At 40.6% G+C, this 21830-nt stretch overlaps 1 protein-coding gene across 1 annotated transcript in view; it reads right to left on the minus strand.

Moving 5' to 3' along the window:
• The window catches only part of zfpm1 (zinc finger protein, FOG family member 1), a 108590-nt gene that overhangs the window by 12546 nt on the left and 74214 nt on the right, over positions 1–21830 (minus strand). Inside the window, exon 4 of the mRNA XM_067588728.1 lies at positions 15184–15317. Within this exon, the coding sequence (XP_067444829.1) occupies positions 15184–15317 (134 nt within the window). The remainder of the gene's footprint in view (positions 1–15183; positions 15318–21830) is intronic.

Raw genomic sequence — 21830 nt, forward strand, 5'->3', positions numbered from 1 at the left:
CAAATGAAAGAAGAGAACATCATTTAATTGTTGAACTGCTCACAGCTCATGAAAGTACAGTAGATATTTCCTGGCGTTAAAGGGACACAAGCAAAAAAGCTCCTGAATAAGTTTGATATTCAAAAAGCTAAAATTTTCCACCAAATTTCATCAAAATCTGTTTTCAGATATTCTGCTAAATAGACAAACACACAAATGGGGCCACATTATTGTTGGAGATAAATTCAAAAACACTGCAGTGATCAATATAAAATGTCTCTTTACCTGGAGTGAAAACCTTTCCTCATTACGGTGTATATGATCAGACAGACACAGATACCGTCGCAGCTAGAGTTAAACCTTGAAATACCTGAGGAAGATGGACGTTCGTGTGTGGGACGGTCGGGGGAAGACAGTGAGAAGAGAGAAGGAAGCCTCTCAGTCTGTTGTACGTTGAAGATTGAGGCAGAGCGTATTGTATTTCATGGGGAACTAGCGCTGATGTGGAGATACGGCTGCTTTTGTTTTAATTTGTAACCCAATGCTGGAGCCGTCTGAGCTGTAAGTACTGCTAATTTGTTTCAGACTAATTCATCACGGCCACGGCTTTGGAATTCACCATGATAGGGCAATGGGGAGAGCTCAGTAGCGCGCCAGTGGAAAACACACACACACACACACACACACACACACAGATATACAAAGCAAGAGAAAATGAGGAAACACATTCACACAAGCTTTTTCCTTCAAAGATCAAAATTATTGATTTTTTTTATATTGATTAATACTCTTCCATCTTTTCTTATATGAGAATTAATAACCTTTTTATTAAAAGTCAATATTGTCAACTTTTCCCTGATGAAGTTTCCTCTCAGATCACAGCTACATGATTTTTATTAATGGTAAAGTCACATATTTACTGTCCTCTTGGACTAAATAAACATGACACACAGTCTGTCTGGGTGGTTATTGATCCAGAGTTGTTGTGTTTCATCACATGAAATTTCCCTTCATTTTGATATCTGATGTCTGACCTGTTAAATTATTCCCTAGGATGACTTGGCAGTGAAATGTTTTTTAGTGACTCATCTGTTCTGAAAATAACTGTTCTGAAATTGATTGATTTTTTTTTTTTATTCCAGAAACTTTCCTTATCTCATATCGGCCCTGGCATAAACAAGCAGAGTCAAGTACAGTGAAACTCTCCGGCCAAGTGTAGCTCAGGATCAGATGAGACGACAGGAAGCCTCGAGGACTGAAGGATAATGTTTTTATTTAGGGGGGCCCGCCTCTGGACACATTGAGATTCAGGAAACACTGCAGCAGCTGCAGTCGAATGCAATTACAGTACATGCACCTACATCTACAGGCTGTGTGAAAACTCTTTGTTTTACTTTGAGAAAAGCTAAGGATTTAAGTCATATAGAGCTAACTGCAATTTAACCAAACACCACTTACAATAACTAGATAATCTATAGTGTAAACCTGCAACAAGGTAAACATGTTACTTTACACACTTTACAGTCACAAATACACACATGGAAACCGCTTCACAACAAGATAATGAGAATCAGAGAGGCACAGGGCCAGATTACACTTGGAATGTGTGTGTGTAATTAACCAGGCCAGTGGAGACAGTAGATGCCAGAGATTTGGGGGTGAGTTAAGGAGAGCGGAGAGGCCACCGGATGGTATCAAAACCCTTTTCACTCCTCTTGGTCTGACGCCCATCTCAATGACTCAAATGGCCAGCAGTCACCCGAGAAACGTGTCCGGACACACAGTCTGACAACTTTTCAAAACAGTTTATCAGTGGATTCTATCAAAGGTAAGTAATCTATGTTGGAATGATAATTTTATAAATGTGAGAACAAAATACATAGATACACATTAAAAAAAGCTAAACTCATGCTGTAGTTGTATACTGGCATCTGTCCCATCAATGATGAAAAAATTGATCATTAGTCTTTTTACAGCTGTTAGGCAAGTAAGGCAAGGTATCATACTTGGTACTAAATGTATTAAAAACATTAAAGTCCCCCTCCACTCAAAAATATGATTTTATTCTTGCTCCTTCCTTGTGCTCACCTTAAATCTGAATTTAAGGTGTGTACCTACGATCAGAATTTGTGACACATCACAACAACTGCAGAGGAAATCGTGATCCAATATGCAACTTATAGAAGTGTGATGTGGAAAGTTGAAGCCTCCAGTGCACAAACACTGAGAATGAACTTTACAGTGAAGAAGGAAACATCTTCTGTCCAGCAGTTAAGTTTCTATTTGCATATTCATAGATTCTACATTTTTCAATGAGGGAGAAGGTGGAGATGCCATTTTTAGGATTTTCAAGGAGGTAATTGGACTTTGTTGTGGAAAAGCCATATTAGACACAAATTATTAGTCAAACCAGAGTATGTTTTACTGTCTTCACACACGTGTATGAGGACACACAGTAACTGCCAAAGGTTTGATATTATTATACTGATCTACAGGTGGCTGTAAACAGTAATGGATGTGAACAATGTAGGATTTAAAATACTTAAAAAAACCCACACATTTCGTGTTAGCAAAGTAATGAGGGTTCTTCTTGGAATTAAATGCCAAGAAAGAAAATAAAATCAAACGTCTACTTCCTTGCAACTGTCTGTCTCCAGGTAAACATATATTATACAGCTGTCATGTATATACTGCAGTAAATCAGAGCACTAATATCTTTTTGTTGGCACATATCATCAAATGTTAAATGTGAAATTATTTTGTATCCTTGCTAGAAAATTAAATGATTACTCATAAATAAAAGAACAATCAAGACGGAAAAAAGATGTGACTAATGAAACATCTTGGTGGGCTGACGGTTTGAGACCTCTGAGTCAGACACACAGCAGCTGCTTCATGTCAGGCCATAAATCAATCCAGCAGATTTCCTTACTAATCTGAATTTTGCTGATTCTTTTCTACTTTACTAATCTTCTGTTAATGTGATTTACTCATGTTAAATATCTTGTAACTTATCGTTAAACAAACTACTGAGCAACACAGCAGCCCAAACACTCCGCTCTCCCCCGAAATTCATAAAAAACGTTTCCATGTATCAGATGTGTTTTCTCTACACAAGCAGCCTAAGGAGAAGACTGTAGCTGATGGGAGACTACAAGTGTCAGGACAGGATGAAGTGGACACTGACAGTTTGGAAAAGAAGAATGAAAAAGGGAGGAGAAAAGGAAATGGATGGTAAATGTTGGAGCAGCATATTATAAAAACTACAAGATCAAATAAAGATCCATTGATCCACGTAGGTGCAGGTGTTTTCAGCGCCACACCTTTCTCTTCCTCTTCGTTTGCCCTAACTATCCACCCAGCCCTCCATCTATCAGTGGGATGTCAGGCCTCCCCGGCAGAGCTCCATCTTGGTTGAGAGCGCTGCCTTAAGCCCCATCAGCCGGAGGAGAGTCTTTGAGCCGCAGTCTAAGCCCCTCGCCCGGACCCCGGTCCCCTCATGAATATTAACCAGCCCCGAGCCTGGCTTTAATCTGCCTGATCCCCGCACTGCTGCCGCCGAGACGATAGTGAATCTAATTATTTGGTCTGATATTAACCCCCCGCTCCCGCTCCCACATACCCACCCCACACACACACACACACACACACACACACACACACACACACACACACACACCATTCCCACCCCCAACGCCCTGTCCTCACTATAGCTGCTGTAACATTCACATGTGTGTGTGTCAATGCAAACACACCAACTGAACTCCAGAGCCACCTTCTTTTGCCAAAGTGAGTTCACATATAACATTCACACACACACAGAAACACACACACACACACACACACACACACACCTCTCCCTCCACCAACCCCCCCCACCTCCAGCGCAGCCTGCGACGCCCTCTCCTTATCAGGCCTAAAAACGCCCTCCTCCTACGCCGATAAAACTTGAATGCAAATGATGCCAGGCTGATTTCATTTCTTCATTTTCTTCCTCCATTCCCTCGTTCAGTATCAGAATGGCTCCTCACTCTCCCTCCCTCTCCCTCTACCTCTCTGGGGAGCCAAACACTGGTGATGATGACGATGATGATGATGATGATGATGATGGCGACGGGCAGCAGAGAACTTTCCCTAACCTCAGTGTCTAACCCTCATCTCACGTCGCCTTGCGCTATATACACACACACACACTTCAATTAAAGAGGAGGAAATAGAAAAAAAAAAATATCCCTCTGCCACCCTCCTCCCCCTCACCACCACCCTACCCTGCAGATGAGCAGATTAAGATTTCTCTGTACAGCTGTCAACGGCCACAGTTTTACTGCTACCACAGGGGAATAAGTATGTTTGTATATGCAAATCACTACTGGTACATCTAGCACATCTATGTCTCAATGGTGTATACTGTTTCACATTGTCTAATATGGTTTACACTGACCTGTAATACTCTGAACAGGACGGTCCCACAGTCATTAAATGTAAAACATGTAGATCTGTTCCAAGGAAGTAAACAAGACTACACTGTGTATAGGAAGCTTTGAAAATGAAAGAGACTAGTTCCCACACAAGTAGTCATTGTTATTAGGTTCTGTGACACATCCAGTGTCTTAAAAGCTTTTTAAAAGGCTTTTACAAGATTGTCTTTTTCTATGGAGCTAAGATCTGGTGCTCCTTGTTAGTGGTGAAACAATTAGTGGATTGGGCTGGGTTTTATGACACAGATACCAAATCTATAGTTTTTTGATACCTTACTTTATCAAAAAATAAATGTTTTCTTCTCTAAATTAATTTCTTTTTAAACAAGCTTATTTATAGCACCTGATGACCTTCTGAAATGTCTCAACACAAATTTAGACTCTCTAACACTTGACTAAAATTGGCAACATTTTGACTTAGATCAGGAACAATATGATCAAAGAATAACAAAAATAAGATCACAAAGCCGGCCACATATTTGATGCCAACTTTCAGCACTACGTTTAGTACCTTTGATACTTCACATTCAACAGTCAGCTTTATTAGTAGATTGCAGATCTACCAACCAACCAGACTGACTGATACTGTTTTGTAAGGCTAATTATCAATACCAATGTCAATATTTGAGAGATTTAACAAATGTGATAAAGATATATTGGCCTGTATTAATGTTTTTTACATAAACACAAAGACTTGAGTTGGCTTTTTTAAAGAATTATGGTCAAGACATGATATCTTGACTGATGTACGTCAACAGCAGTACATCTTTAGATTAAATGTGTATGTGACTGTGTGAATTAGTTTATGTATGAACAAGCGGTAGATATGCTCTGCTCTCTGTTTTATCATTATTATTGTATTAATCATTTTATATATTTATTTATATATTTTTAACATAAATAATTTGTTGAAAAAATAATCTGGAGATTGATCAATAGTCTAATTTTCATTGATGGAAAAAAGCAGCAGTCAAGTGAAGCACAACACCTAAATGTTGCACTAAGTAATATTTGTACAATAAGGGAAGAACATAAACAGAAGTCAGGAGATTTTGCAGTTCATGGCACCTGTCAGAAAGGCTTTCTTTCACTATCAAACCTCTCCGGCATAAAGCATTTCAAATGTTTTGAGCTTCTCTAGCTGGGAATTCAATAAGCCATCCTGCTCCTCTCCTGACCTTTTCAACCATCGTTCATTCATTCACCCCTCTCACAAAATCATTCATTCAATCATCCATTTCACCCTCTTCCTCCCTTCTCCTCTTTCACTGTCTCTCCTGCGCCGCCTCCTTCCTTTTATACACCTCTTTTCTTTCTTTCTTAATCTCTGATTCTCTTCCTCTCCCCAACTCTCATTCCTACCCTTCTGTCCGCCCACCCCTCCTTCTCCATCCTATCTCTCTCTCTTTTCTCTCTCCGTCTCTCCTTCTATCTCTCGACTACAGGAAATGGTTTCTTTCCCCATCCAGGGGGTTGGAGGGGTGTACTCACTGTCCCAAACAAAGAGGTCACTGTGTGAATCCTCCAAAAATACAAAGAAGAAAAGGAAGGCAGATAAAAATCAGAAACCTACTCTCATCCGCCTCTCTCATACAAACACACACACACACACACACACACACACACATACACATACACACACTTTACCTCTGTTGCACTCATGCTTTGAGTTTTTCTTTCATTTCTCTAACATTCAACAGAGACACAAGATACTTTTAACACTTTACATTCTGCTCACGAGGTACTAATATTGTAAATACAGTACATGGAAGAGTGAGAGCTTATTCCCTTGTGCAGGCATGCAGGCACAGCCGCACATATCGGCACACACCTCCGAGAAGAAGAAGAAGAAGAAGAAGAAGATGAAAAAAGAAAAAAAAATAGAGGGAGCCAGGTTTGATGAGCTGCATGCAAATGACATGTAAAAATATAAAACTGCGATACTTAAAACGGGGGCCGAGATAAGAGATTTGAAAATGAGGCACTCTTGGAAAGCGGGCTCCTGAACTGCCGGAGATGAGGCTCAGAGATAGAGAGGATAGAGGTTTTCCCTCTCCTCTTCTCCTCTCTTACACCTCCTCCTCCTCCTCTTTCCTTCCTCCTCCACCCTGCAGAAGCCGGTGCAGATGACAGGGAGATGCAGATACCAGCCAGTCATTCCTACTGAGTGATGAACACCTCCCCCCCTCTCCTGTCTAACCCTCCTCTTTCACGTTTGTCTCACCTCTCTTCCAGCTCTCTTTCTTTCTCATATTTCTTTTTGTCTCACATGTTTTGTTTCAGTTGATGGACCTTTCCCTCTTTTCTCTTCGGGTCTCTTTTGTTCCTCTTTCTCTCTGGCCTGGCTGGCCGGATTTCTGTCGATCAGTATTTTATCTTTCTTGGCCGTTTTCTCTCTCCTCTTTCCAATCATTCCTCCTCTCTCTCTCTCTCTCTCTCTCTCTCTCTTCCTCTGTCTCTCTCTCTCTCTGGGTGATAGGCTCCTCTGTCAGGGCCAGATTGACTGAGAGACAGACAGCTACTGTCATGATGTGGGCAAGTTATACGACAGGTGAAGGTAGAGGTATAGCCTATATAGAGCGCACAGATTAAATCACCGCAGATAAAGGCTAGCTCTCCTTAGGGGCAACATTATGAGGCAATACGTCCATCAGCAGAGGGATGATGAGGCTTTTGCTGCTAGAAAAGAATTTGAGTCCATGTTTAAAGTCAAATGGCATCTTCAGATTCTGTATTGGTGAGCATGGTATAATTTTGAGTAGGATTTGATCAAATCGTTCAGGGATTGATTTGATTGCTACAAAGTGGGCATGACTAAAGGCTGGAAAACAAATTAGTTATTACAAAATGTCTTACGACCATCGCTGAAGGTAAAAATGTTTATGCGTTTTTATATGATAACTGATGGAAGTAGTTTTAATGTAAGAATGAAAAAGAAATCTTAAAAGACCAGTGTGTAGGATTTAGTGGCATCTAGCCGTGAGGTTGCAGATTTCAACAAACTGAATACCCCTCTCCTCCCCTTCCAAGCCTGTAGGAGAACATACTGTGGCTGTGAAACACACAAAAAATGTGAAAGACCCTCTCTAGAGCCAGAGTTTGGTTTGTCTGTTCTGGGCTACTGTAGAAAAATGGTGGTGCAACATGGCGGCCTCAGTGGAAGAGGACCTGCTTCCTATAGATATAAAGAACTCATTCTAAGGTAAGGAAAACACAATGATTCTTATTGTCAGGTGATTTTACACTAATTAAAACATACTTATGAATATTACATTCCATTTCTGCCAAGTCTGGTCTGCTAGATGCCACTAAACTCTACACACTGGTCCTTTAAAGGAGGGGTTCAAACATAGCATATTTTCTCACCTTCATACACCTGGCCAACCACTGTGTGAAGTGTTTATCAGATTGTCAGTTTCAGAAACAAAAATTTTTTGGAAAAATTATTGAGCATCAAGCCTAGCAAGTGCACCATAGGAATCAAACACTGTATCATGGGCTTTTCTTTTTAATATAATGCTCATAGGTAAAACAATCTCTGCAAGGTTTCTGCATATGCACATGTATCATCTTAGTAACCTTAACTTTAACTCATCCAACACCTAAACCATCTTCACGACAACTGAGAAACATCTGCTCAGGCAGACAACAAAGATTCAGACAGTAAGTAAGTTGGACCTGTTGTGTCCAGAAGCCAAAACTTGGGTAAATTTGGGTGAAGTCTAAAATAACCTAATTAACCCTAACCCTAACCCTAAAATAATATTTTTTTCTCCAGATGACATTAATTACATATTAATGTTTTGAGAAGAATTAAGTAACATTTTGCTATGATGGTTGTTTATTACCGTAGTTTATTCTTGGGGTCTTGGGAGTTAATGTGATGGAAGGGTCCAAATCCAATTTGATTGTATACATTTATACATGCGTGTCCAAATGCAAGGAGTAAACAAATTTATTAAAAAAAAGAAAGGAGATTAAAAGGAGATTTTATATAAAAATACTCAAAAAGGCTTTTTTGGACATTTATATGATGGCAGAACAATTCATGCAGGTACAGAAGACACAACTTGGAAAATGTGTTTTATGTCACCGCCTTTAAAAGGGGAAACTTTTTCCTCAGTTCTTTTAGACAACACTGATGTATCGCGTTCTTCTGGGGGGCATTACAGACGGTGTCTCAACACTCACCGTAATCATCGATTTGTTCTGAAGGAGCATCATTTTAATTAACATTCTAATTTGATGGGCGGAGGAAACAGAGAAACAGAGAGGCAGAGAAACACTGTTGATGAGTCCAGATAAAATATAAAGATCGGAATCAGGATGTAAACAAACTGGCTCAGTCAACACACACAAAAAAAAAGAAAACAGCTCGAGAGAGAATAAGGAGGAGACGGTGATCACCTTCACTCGTCCTTCCAGGGGAGTGAGGGAACGAGGAAGTGGAGAGGAGAGTAGAGGAGGTAGAGGGGAGGAGAGATAGAGAGTGAGAAGAGACTACCCAAAAAGTGTTTGAAAAGCCGTGGGTGGCGCGCCTTATCGCCCCAGTTCTCCTGGAGAGATTATTGGGGGATTAGTGCGAATGCTTGTTTCTAAAACATGATGAAAAGACGTTCGGCGCGTGATAACGCTTTGAACTCCCCTACTCTGCTCCTTCTAGGATCGTGCCTTCAGGCTGCCTTTCCAGGAAAGACAGGATTGGGGTGGGGTGAACTGCTGGGTGCTACTGAAGGAGGGAGAACAATAGCAACGATGTTGTAAGTGGAGTTTCTCCTGTGGTAGTGTTAAGACTTCGCTTTGGACATCTGTCCTTTGGTAAGATGCAACAGATGCAACAAACTCAATGTTTGCCAACATTTCAGCATCATCCCTATTTCACCTACACTGCATCCTTCATCTCAGCTGAAATTTCACAACAATCCTGCAACTTCGGTCCAATCACATGCACTCGCCCTATCAGTTAATTAAAGCAGGATCCAATCAGAAGGAGAGGAGATATAATATCAGATTTGTTATATGCGATCCAATCAGAGGAGCAGCGGTGGCGTGCTCAGTCCTGGGTTGCCATGGGAGGCTCACCGAGGAGGACCTGGTTGCTCACTCAACCAAAAACTGTGAGGAATCAGCAGCCAGCTGATCAGTTGATCAGTAAACATTATTATACCCTGTTCTAAAGTCCAACAGCCATATCAGCCAGAATATATTTAAATAGATAAATGGTTTTACGCCTCTTTCTCAAGAGATGCAAATGGCAGGATTTCCATATGACACAGGCCAGTTAACACGCTGCTAATCTAATGAAGGAGATCTGTTGAAGGGAGAGTGAGGACTGGATCTCATGTGCCTCTCTCTCTCTCTCTCTCTCTCTCTCTCTCTCTCTCTCTGCCCCACCCTGATTTCTCAGAACTGACAAACTTCCCCCCACCCACACCACAACACACACACACACACACACACACACACACACACAGGCTATGACAACATCAAAGACATATAAGTGTATAATATTTCAGATGAAAAAATAAAAGCCATTGAGCTTCATATATCTCTGTGGGCATGTGTATGTGTTGCATGAGCGGGTGTACACTTGTGCATATCCAAAATGCTTCCCGATCTAGTTGTGTTGCTGAGTAGGCCTCATATTAAACTGATAGCTTATCTGTCCGGGCCAAATAAGAAGCAAATTTGTCGAGAGAGAAGTTGAGAGAGAGAGGGCGATGCTGGAAGGGGCAGCGCTGCCAAGTGGGCCATACCAATCTCTCCCATAGATTTGGGGGGGGGGGGGGGGGGGCAAGCCTGAGGACTGAGGAAGACAGGTGGTATGAATAAGATTGAAGTGAGGAAGGAGAGACAGCTGGGAAAGATCTAGGGGCAAAAAATACAAAAAATACATTTCCACATATTGAAGTGAGGGAATGTTGAAAGCGTGCTCAAAGCAGAAGATGGACCTTAGAAGGAAATCAACATAGGATGACTGATGTCCAGGCACAAAGAAAATCTTTAGCTGGAGATAATAAAAATGGATATTAATGGATAGTTTCTTTCAAAGGTACTTTTGTATGGGCTTGAAGTATGCACTGTAAACCCATTACATCAGACTTTTTCCACTTTCTATTAGATATTCTGTTTGGATCATTTCACACAAACTTAAAGCTCCCTTCCACTTAAAAATGTGTTTTTCTTTTTGTTCCATCAGTTGGATGGTTTTTTCTTCTCTGTGCAGAAAGATGATGGTGATGGTGATGTGGAAATTTGAAGCCTCCAGTGTACAAACATAGAGAATGGACTTCTGAACAATATTTGCATATTTGCATATTTGCATATTCATAGATTCTGTGTTTTTCAATGAGGGAGCATGTGTCATTTTAAGATTTTGAAAACCATGTCAGAGTATTGTCTTATAACATGTCCGGAGGGGATATTTAAAATAATTTTGAATTTTCCCCCATTTGTTTTTTCATCAGTCCCTGTTGATCTAGCTGATGGTTTATGTTGTTATGATGTTATTAACATATTATATCTACTGTATGATCAATAGGAGTCATCACAGAGTGGAGGGGTTATGGGTGAAGGAGTTAAGTCCTTCACTGTCGTTTGAGAATGTGTGTAATAATTCTAAAATGAAGTATAAAATGAGGTGATTCAATATCGATATGTTAAAAGGAAGAGATCTAAATGACTCTGATTATGGTCTCACTCAGTGGTTTGATGAGTGTGAAAGTGATGTCAGCTGTATGACAGGAAAGCAATATTAACACATGTAATAGATGCTCAGTGTTTGTCCAGATAGCATCATAGATGTGTTCATGCATTCAACTCAATGATCATTTCTGAGGCCGAGTCAATTCGACTTTTATGTGCTTATGTGTTAATTCTCAATGTATGTGCACTGGAGGCTTCAAGTTTCCACATCACACTTGTGTAAATAGCATAGTGGACCATGATTGGCTCTAAGCTACTTGTGATGTCACAAATGCTCCTCATAGGCCCGCCCCTTAAAACCAGATTTTCAGTGAACACTGAGAAACTTTCTACTTTCAGCAGATGAAGGTGAAAACAGGCTTCTAGTGTCAAACTCTGCATAGACATCATTCAGCACAGTGAAGCTCAAACATCGAACTGTAGGAACAGGAAGAAAAACATATTTTTGAGTGGAGGGGGACTTTAATGTTTGTATGTATTGTATAATTTCCTGTTAGTATAAAAGTACGTAATCATGTGCAGATATTGTACAAAGCACTATCCTTAAAAATGCTGTCATTGAAGGTATTCTGGGACTTAGGCTTGAAAGATTAGTATAGTGTGTATTGTATACAGTCAGTATTTAGTATAGAAGTGACACAGCATCTACCTGGGATAAACCCTAACCCCCTACTGCTCCAGTAGGACATGACACTGGCCAGCAGATCCTGAAACTGCATGTGCAAATAAATTTGTGTTTTGCTAAAGTACCTCTTTTTGTATTTAAACAATATTTTTTTTTATTTTGAAGTAACAGTGCCTACTAGTGTATTCAAATAAAAATCTTGGTAAAGTGAGCTCATCCTTAACATCCGCTGTGTTTTTGGAACCCTTCAAATAACCAATCAAGGAGCAATCATGCAGCGTGAGGCTCTGGCTTTAGCAGCGTGCCAGGAGATGAGTAGATTTCTCCTCTCCAACACATTGAGGAGGATAGCCCTGACCCCTGCTGACCCACGAGGGAGGGAGGGAGGGAGGGATGGAGGGATGGATAGAGGAGAGGGAGGATGTGGAGTGACAGGGGGAGAAACACAGAAGGAGGAATGTGAGATTACAGCCACTATCTCCAGCAGATACTGAAGGTCCGTCTCCTCAATCCTTCAGCCCACAGATGGGGGAGGGTGGGGGGGAAGAAAATGAGGAAGAAGAGAGAAAATGGGTATTAAGAATCAGAATGAGATGCTTTCCATATGAATGCAAAGCCTTTAAAAGAACAGATGGACTTTACAGTTTAGAGGAGGAACAGGACGGTATAGGCAGCGGAAGGGAGGGGAAGAACAAAAGGTGATGGGTGAGTGTGTGTGTGCGCGCAAGCGGGTGCTCGTGCATTGACTCACACTCACACACAAATACACATGCAGACATCTATCTGTACACTCAGAACCTCACTGATAATAAACGAAATCTTAGAAATGAGAGCCTATCAAGCAGGAATCAATCACTGGGGTTTGTTGTCCAGGAGGATGGCGCCATGCGGAGATAAAAGACAGGCGGACGTCTGGGTAGGGCTGGGAGGAGAGGAGGAGAAGAAGAGGGGAGAGGATGGAACGGAAAAGGAGAGGAGAGGAGAAGGGAGGGGAGGGGAGGAGAGGAAAGGAGAGGAGAGGAGAGGAGAGGAGAGGAGAGGAGAGGAGAGGAGAGGAGAGGAGGGGAGAGGAAAAGAAAGGAAAGGAAAAGAAAGGAAAGGAAAGGAAAAGTTGGGAGAGGAGAGAAGAGGAGAAGAGATCAGAGCAGAAGAGAGGAGAGGAGAGGAGAGGAGAGGAGAGGAGAGGAGAGGAGAGGAGAGGAGAGGAGAGGAGGTATGTGAGGCATGAATTCCGCATGAAACTAGGCTTTGCTGGACTGGTTGTGAACTCAATGTGAACTGGTCTAGATCCAGACATGAACTGATTGAACTGTGCTGAGCCGGACTAAAATTTACTGAACTACATTTGGCGTCTGGAGTCAAAAATAACTGAGGATAAGACAAAGAAAGCCAGGTATAGCAAGGTAGAATTACAGAAATTCGGTAGGAATGTGTGTGACTGACCCTGTGCGTGTGTGTGTGTGTGTGTGTGTGTTTGTGCATGTCCGAGTTTGTGCTCCGTGCCAGGAAGCCTCTCCCAGCATCAGTATCATATGATTAGATGGACTTGCACATGATGCACAAACCCAGCCTCTGATAGGACTCCATCCGGTCCCACACACTGTTCCCAAGGAACACACACACACACACACACATAAAGATACACACAGCTGTTTTCATTTCCAACCACTGTCACACACGTACGTGATAAGGTGTTTACTCATTGTCTCTCTTTGTTATCCGACCATCCGACCTCTGACCTTTCCAACTGAAATCACGTCAGTCAGTTGAGGTCTCACTTCAGCATGGAGCTCAACATCAGCACGGTTTACTCTCCTCTCAGTGTTAGCATATACTGCTATAAGTCTAATAATATATTGTAATATAATCATATTATTATTATTATAAAGCTTCTCACTCCAAGTACATTTATTGGTTTGTCTTTCTTTACTGCTGCAGGTTACAATTATTCTCACCATCAATTCATCTGCTGAATTTTTTTTCACCATTTAAAATAAATGATTCCTTATTCATCCACTTAACCAACCTAAAAAGCTTGTATACATTTTATAATAATACAAATCAAAAATAACTAAAACTATACAACTATTTTCATGATTTATTAATCTGTCAACTAGTTTTTTGAACAATGAATACATCGTTTAGTCCAAATGCTATTTCACAGAGCCCAAGGTGACGTCTTCAGATGCTTGATACATGACATGAATTATCAAAAAGCATCCTAAACTTATCTTATAAATGATCTTATTGTCAGTTCAATTGTCAGCCTACAAGTGTTCTAAAATACCCAGTAATGTAAACTTGTGACCGCTCTTACTGATAGCATTTACAGTCCAAACAAGCTTTGTACATGGACTGCTTACAATGAGCAGTGTGCTCTGACTGTCAGCCTCACCTGTCACTGCACTGACTTTGAGATAATAACAATAATACTAATACTAATACTACTACTACTAATAATAATAATAATAATAATAATAATAATAATAATAGGTAGATAATCCTGGACCAAACGCTCAGCTCATCCACAGAGTCACAAGGTAGATTCCTTTAATGACGGCTCTGTATCTAACAGGAATCTCACTACAAAGGCGCACCAGATTCATAATGGAGAATAATATATTACTATGCTTTAAAGATGTGTCATTTTCTGATTGGGTCATCTGTACAACTTAACGAGGATTGTTATGGTGATGCTTCCTTCTGATCTATCTCATGTTCAGTTCAGCAACAACCAGCTGCACAAGTGTTATTATCAGAAGGAGAGCACACATTATACATGTTTTAAAATCTTGACACTGGTTGCCTGTCAGTTTTTGTGCTGATTTGAAAATTCTTGATTTGAAAATTTATAAAACACTTTGTGGTCTTGCACTTTATCTGTCATGCTTGCAATATAAACTAGAAAGGCACCTCTGGTCCTCTGGCACAAGCCTTTTAATTGAACTTTTGGTGAGGTAGGTTTTACCATTCTTGCTCCGAGCTGTTGAAACAGCCTGCCTGAGGATCTGAGAGCTGCTCAAAGCATTGAAACCTACCTTTTCAGCTTGGCTTTTGGATAAAAAAAAATGTTATTTTATATTTTTATTTCTTTTCTTGTTTAAGATGTTTTAATTTTCTTTTATCCATTTAAATTTTTAACTGTCTTATCAATTTTATTCTCATGAAATTAAGATTGTGGCTTAATTTGATTAATCCTACTAGACAAACATCTCTATTTTTTTTTTTTATTGTTGCTTAGACGTTGCTTTGGAATGCTTCAACTCCATTCAATTGCTAATTTATTGTATTAAAAACATACATTTGGTTAAGGTTTACTTAAAGGTATAATAAGTGAACAGTTACAAATTAGTCTTGGTAACAATGGTGATAGAACCTCCATGTTAGAGCCCTTACCTCTGTCTCCTGATCATCTGTGCTGCCCTCTGATTGGAGCATTCCTGGGTAGGGGCCCCATGTTGTGTCTGGATGTAGGTCCCTGCGAGCCACCACCCTGCTCTCACTGCCTTCTTCATTCAACTCCAGGTCATCTGGTGGAGGGAAGAGAGGAAGTGAGAGTTAAATATATCAGCACTTTGAAGCGTGTAGCCGATCCGTATCATTAAACATCAGATATCAGTCAGGCAGTGTCATTGATGACAAATGTGTTGAAGAAACTGTTTCACACTTTATATGTTCAAATATATCATTTCTGCTTCACGTTCAACTTTCCTGTAGAAGTATAATTTTACTAGTAAGGTTTTTATGGAGAGTTCAGAAATCTTGTCTTATTGGGAGCTTTCTTGGCATCAACATTTAAAAATACTGAGTACATACATAGAGTACATGTTCAAAACATCAGTACTGGCCTTCAAAAATCCCATCTGGTTCAAACACACCGATAGTACTGAGCAGAGACCATATGACAGGCAAAGAAAAAAAAACAACAATCAAAAGCAGCATATGGCTTGAACTTGACCCGAACCCTTGTAGCAGCAGCAGCGACTCGGACACAAAGCGGCAGCGGCTCAACAGCAGGGGGAGTTTGATACAAGCTGAGCACTTTCTGTCCTGGCCCGGTTCAAACAGGGGAAACTTCTTGTGCACTTCCTCAAAGTGATAACTGTAGAAGGATGGCAGTGACGGCTGTGGTCTGAGCCTGCTGCAGCCCAGATAGAGCCAGATAGCCGGCAGGCATGGGGGACTGAGCCATCTATTTAAAAACTTTAGACAGCTTGGTCTGCAGGAGAAGAGGCCGTTTGTAGTTTAGAGAACTCTCACTGCACATCTGAGGATTAATGAACAAGTTTGAGCAATACTGGTGAGTGTTGCAGCAGAAACTCCAGTGACTGACTGGATGGGATTAATGCCAACTGCTCTGCCTCAGGCTCTGCTTCTGGAGAAGCTTTCTCATTATGACCATCTACCTCTCTCTCTGATCAAAACACATACAGAATCTGCCTCCCCCTCTTCTCCTTACACTGCCTCCCCCTCCTCTCACCCCCCCCCCCCCCCCCCCCACCCGTCCTCATCTCGTCCATGGTTCAGCCAACTGTTTCGGGGGGTCGGTCTAAAGTGGCGGGCCTGATAAGAGTGTTTGTCTAACACTCTCCATGTCAAAACACTCATCTATCTTCTCTGTATCTATCCCCACCAGAGAACAACGGACAGACGCTGATAAAATGGCTTTCCCACAGCCAGTGGGGGGGTGGAGGTGGAGGTGTTGGGGAGGGGAGTGGGTTGGGGTTATGGAGGGGAGGAGGGAGCAGGAAGAAGCGTGGTTTGAGGGACGAAAGCGCACAGAGAAGACGTTAATTTAATAAAAAGGCATCCTTAAGAGCGAAACAGCAGTTAAAAAGATTGTTTCGCTGTCAGGACCGCTGTGGCAAAGTCACACAGGAAGTGGTACGTTTCTCTTAACTCACAGCTCAAAGCTGCATCGACACTCTGCACAATATAATGAACACCCAGGTCAAATGTTCAGACAACGATCACGTTTTAGGGAAAGAAGTGACCTGATAGTACGTATTATTCGGATCAAGCGCTCAGGAACAGGTCATGGTATATCTCCCACTGTAGCCAGCCCTACTTTTTCATTCTCTTGCCCCGATGCACATGAGAGCGTGACACTGATGCCAGATGCAACAGGAGCTGACCTGAACTGCTGTGCTTGGGTCAGGTTGGGCTGAATTTTTTATTGAATGACTCAGGTTTTGGGTGGAGCTCAATTTCACAAATATTGTTGAGGGTAACCTACAGTATTAGCGCTTCTTTGTTAGAATACATCAAATTAAAAAGCAGATATCCAGGAAATCTCCTGACACATGAGAGCTGTTGGGTTCTGTTGGGGTTTGGACACAAATGTTCCAGATTTGAGTGTCAGATTTCAGTCCCAGGTCAAGCGCCAACCCAAACATGACACCTCAGACAGTCTAACCTGCTGCCTGCAGAGTCTGAAGTCCAGCGTCTGTCCAGCCAGTATCCTATCTCCTATCTCAGTTTGGCCACTCTGACCCTCCTTATCTCAGCACTCCATCAATGTCCAGTCTGCCTCTGTGCTATTGGCTGATCCTCGCCACATGGGAGTCTTATCAGCCTGACCAGCTCCGTTGACCCTCATTGTGAAACTGCAAGGATTTGACCTCAGTGAGCCAACACAGATATTAACTTATAAACAAGCACGACACAAGCATTAGTTTGTCAATTATTAAGGCTGGACACATGTTATCCTATTCCTTTCATGACCTATGGAGCTATATCCCTTCATGTCAGCATACCTTTAGGTACATCACACAGGTCATTAGTTGTTTTGGCCGAGGCAAGGCTGACCTGAATATCCACACTGAGTTTCAAAGGAGTCTTTTAGTGTGATCTTGATGTGCAGACAACTAATCTGGAGAATACACAAAGAATGCTATTGCAATAGTCCAGTCTGGATGTGGTATCAATCAGTGAGTGTATTTCCATCCACCTGTTTTTATGCACATTTTCAATTTGCGTCTAAAAAAAACCTGAGTGGAAATACTGGTAATTTTCAAAAAAGCTGAAATATCTTTAAAGCTTGGCTAAGGTGGAAAAGTTTGTGTACTGAGGAGACTGTAACCTTCATCAAAGTTTTACGTGAAACAAACATAAATGCCATATTTCCATCATGTTTTTCACATAGTTTTCATTTGTTTGAGGTTTGACTTTTAAAGACATCGTCTCGTTGTGTTCTCTTCTTCTGCGATGGTTTAATGGCACCGGACTGTAGAATTAGCGCCACCAACTGTTTATCTTGATGCATCCAACTTTTAATATTCACATATCAGATGTGAAGAAAAACACATATTAATTTGTATTTTCTAAATCTGTTTCTGTCAGCATTATCACGTTTTCTTCATCTGTTCTTCTTTTTCTTTTGATTTGACAACTTTCTCATCTTAGCCAAGTTCAATATTTTGTCTTTTTTCAGATTTCTGGCCTTGAAAGAAATCTGAGAAATCAAACAGGTGGATGGAAATATACTTAATAATAAGCGAAAGGAAGGAAGAACAATGTGACCACCAAACATAGACTGTATAATGATATAAGCAGTATTCCATTAACAGTTTCCAGACTATTTGGATCAGCGCCAGTCAAGCTCTACATTACTAGTACTTTAATTAGCAGATAAAGCTGCACTGACACCAATACTATAACAACATGTCCCTTGGATAGGATAAACTGTTTTAGGGTTAGCTACTGTCAATATCTGACTTACTTTCTATTTTATAACTAACACTCATCAAGAAAATGTACATATACAGTATGTGAATGCAAATGATGGAGTGTAACCAGTTAATTAAAGGCGGCATCAGTGACTGTAGATTAAGTCGTTGTCAGGGAGTCTGCTTAATAAAACGCTACCATCCAATGGTTGTGAAAAAGTGCTATCGGTGCACCTCCACTAATGAGTGCTGCTTGCTAATCCCAGCAGGTTAGCTGTGTTCACGGGGGTAACATGAGGCCTCCAACAATCCTAATCCCTGTTAATTACCCCTCCTGCTCACCGCAGACCTGCTGAAGAACCCAGTGCTCCTTATCAATATGGCTGCTACTACCCTCACTGCTCTGTATGATACTACCCCCATCAGCGCTATACACTATGTGTAGCGCGTGCACGCACACACACACACACACACACACACACACACACACACACGACTCTCTGTTATTACTAGAAGACCCATTCCCAAAAATACAGGGCTAGATGGGCTTGTTATCAATATCAACCAGCTCCACAGTATCCACACTGCTTTACTCATTTAGCTCTGACACACACACACACACACTCTCTCTCTCTCTCTCTCTAGCACACAAAACACACACATCCACAAGATGACACGTTGACACACTCCCTGTCACCACACACACACACACACACACACACACACACACACACACACACAAAGCCTTATCAATACGGACGCTTCAGCAGCCACTGGGGCGTCCAGGCCTCTTTGATGAACCAACACAATAAAACAATCAGTCCGTCATTAATGAAATGACTAACGCAATTAACCGATGAGTGGGGGTGTGTGTGAGAGAGAGAGAGGGACAGAGAGAGAGAGAGGAGACCAGAATAATGTTGATGATGATGTTACAGGATTTTCAGATCTGCACCTTTTCTTTGTGTCATTTGTTTTGCCAGTTTAAGGATTATTCCGTCCTTAAATGACTGATTCCTGTCAATAGAAATTACACAGGGCAGATTTACTGATTCGATCCATTACTGAAGGATTATTGGGTTCATGACTCTGACACTGACATAAAATATAAACATACATATTTAAATGACAGCTCGTGGAAAAATATGACACTATTGCTGATGTCATGGCTGGAGATAATCTATGAGGTTCACACATATCACACAACTGGAACTATTCAGTAGCAGGACAGTAAAGATTCAACCCCCCCCCCTCATCAAAAAGTCACATGGGTCAGGTGAACTGGCATGTGGTCTGTGAAATGGGTTGATTTTCAACTATTTTGTAAGACTTTAAAACTTTAAACAACTCCGAAAAGGCACTTCCTTTATCTCTGCAGTCACTCTGTGTGATTGAATAGAGCTAAAACTGTTAGTTTGTCCTCAGCGTCCCAGAACTTTGACAGATTCTTTATGGATATACACTTAAATTTTTACCACTGTGGTACTTTCAAGGTACCAAATTAACTTTATTTGTATAGCACCTTTCATACAAAAAAATGCAGCTCAAAGTGTTTTACAACAAAAGAAATTATATCCACCAAGTGCTTCACACCAAAGACGACATAAAAGACATAAAATGAGCATAAAAACATGTAAACGTGCATAAGATGGAAAAAGATAAAGTGAAAATACGATACATAGAATGTGTACTTCAGTGGCTGTAATTTGATACTTAATAAGCAAAAACTCAGACAGTATTTCACCATGTGTACACAATCTGTAAATCAGCACCTAGGTCTCTGAAGCCATAAGCATAACAGAAACCCTTTTCCCCAACAGACACAGACCACTGACCTCAGCACCCATGTAACATGAGATGGAAAATAAAACTCATTTGATAATAAAATATCAACTAAAATAAAAGTGAAACTAAAATACATAGAATGTGTAACATAAGATGGAAGATAAAAACCCACTGACAACTTAAATAGAATACATACTGAATAATAATAATAATAAAGTAAAATAAAAAAGTTAAAACATAGAATACATAAGATGTATAAAATCAAGTAAAATTCAACATTTTAATAGAAGTGCAGTAGTGCATACATGTGAAGCTGACTGAGAGAATGTTATCATTACCTTAGAATGGGCCCTTTATATCTACATAGGGAGAGGGCCCCCTACCACAGAGCCCGCCATATTGCACCACCATGTTTCTACAGTAGCCCAGAACAGACAAACCAAACACTGGCTCTAGAGAGGGCCTTTTGCGATATTTGCGAGTATCGCGGCCGCCATAGGTTCTCCTAAATACTTGGAAGGGGAGGGGGAGGGCAGGGGTATTCAGTTGGTTGCCATCTGCAACCCCACTGCTGGATGCCACTAAATCCTACACACTGTTAGGAGCTTTTTAAACTCAAAAGGCAAATATCCCTAAAACATAACATGGGATCGTATATCAACACATTGTATACGATTAACCACTGATTCATTTGTGAATAATGCCAAGTTTGCAAAGTTGATGGATATCTTGATAAAGTTACTGGATGGACATGCTCAATTCTGTAAAAGGTCAGTGAATGTAACACTGCATCATAGCTTACTGATGAGTTGATCTTTCATGTTTCAGAGAGATAAAGCTTGAAAAGTAGCACATGAATGAAACACACGCCCAGAAAGATATGTCCGCTAAAAGTTAAGGAATTGGGTTGTAACCGTTTAAATTATAGTGAAAGGTCACTTTCATAATTAAGTCATAATTGCTAAATATTTATATTATCAACTAAAAGAATGATTGAAGATGTCCACTTAACATGCAGCCCTTTTGGAAATAACATGAGGGACAAAAATGTTATTCCATCCTTAATCATGCAGATTAATTGTTGCGTTCTAAGATGATACATCTCCAGGTAACTTGGAAGGAAAATTAATTAAACTTGCAGGTGGGCTGTTATCTCAACTGATATGTCATATTATTAATGAATGCTAGTAGGAACTGTCCAAAACTTTGGAAAGAATCCAAAACTAGACCCTCACCGAAAGACAGAAAAGATGATTTTCTGGCTCTAACTGTAGGCCTTTTAAGAATCTCTCACTTCTTGTTATTGGGTATCAGAAGTTTGTTTTCAGTCCAATCTTATTTATTGTGATGAGAATGGTTTCCAAGGACTCGTTTTTATCTTTACAAATAGACATTTTTCTGGGAGAGCCCAGTTTTTGTTTTAGCTATATCTTTTGTGTGAGTACTTCTTTGACAGCAAATTTAAGTTATGTGGAGTCCCACATGGAAGTAGCTTGGGCCCAGTTTTATTTTATTTTCTTAAAATCATTTTTCAGTATTTTGTCCAAAATGCTGTTATACTGTATGTATGTGAACAACTTTTTTCTATAC

This window comes from Thunnus thynnus, chromosome 5 (genome assembly GCF_963924715.1).
Source record: "Thunnus thynnus chromosome 5, fThuThy2.1, whole genome shotgun sequence".
NCBI lineage: Eukaryota > Metazoa > Chordata > Actinopteri > Scombriformes > Scombridae > Thunnus > Thunnus thynnus.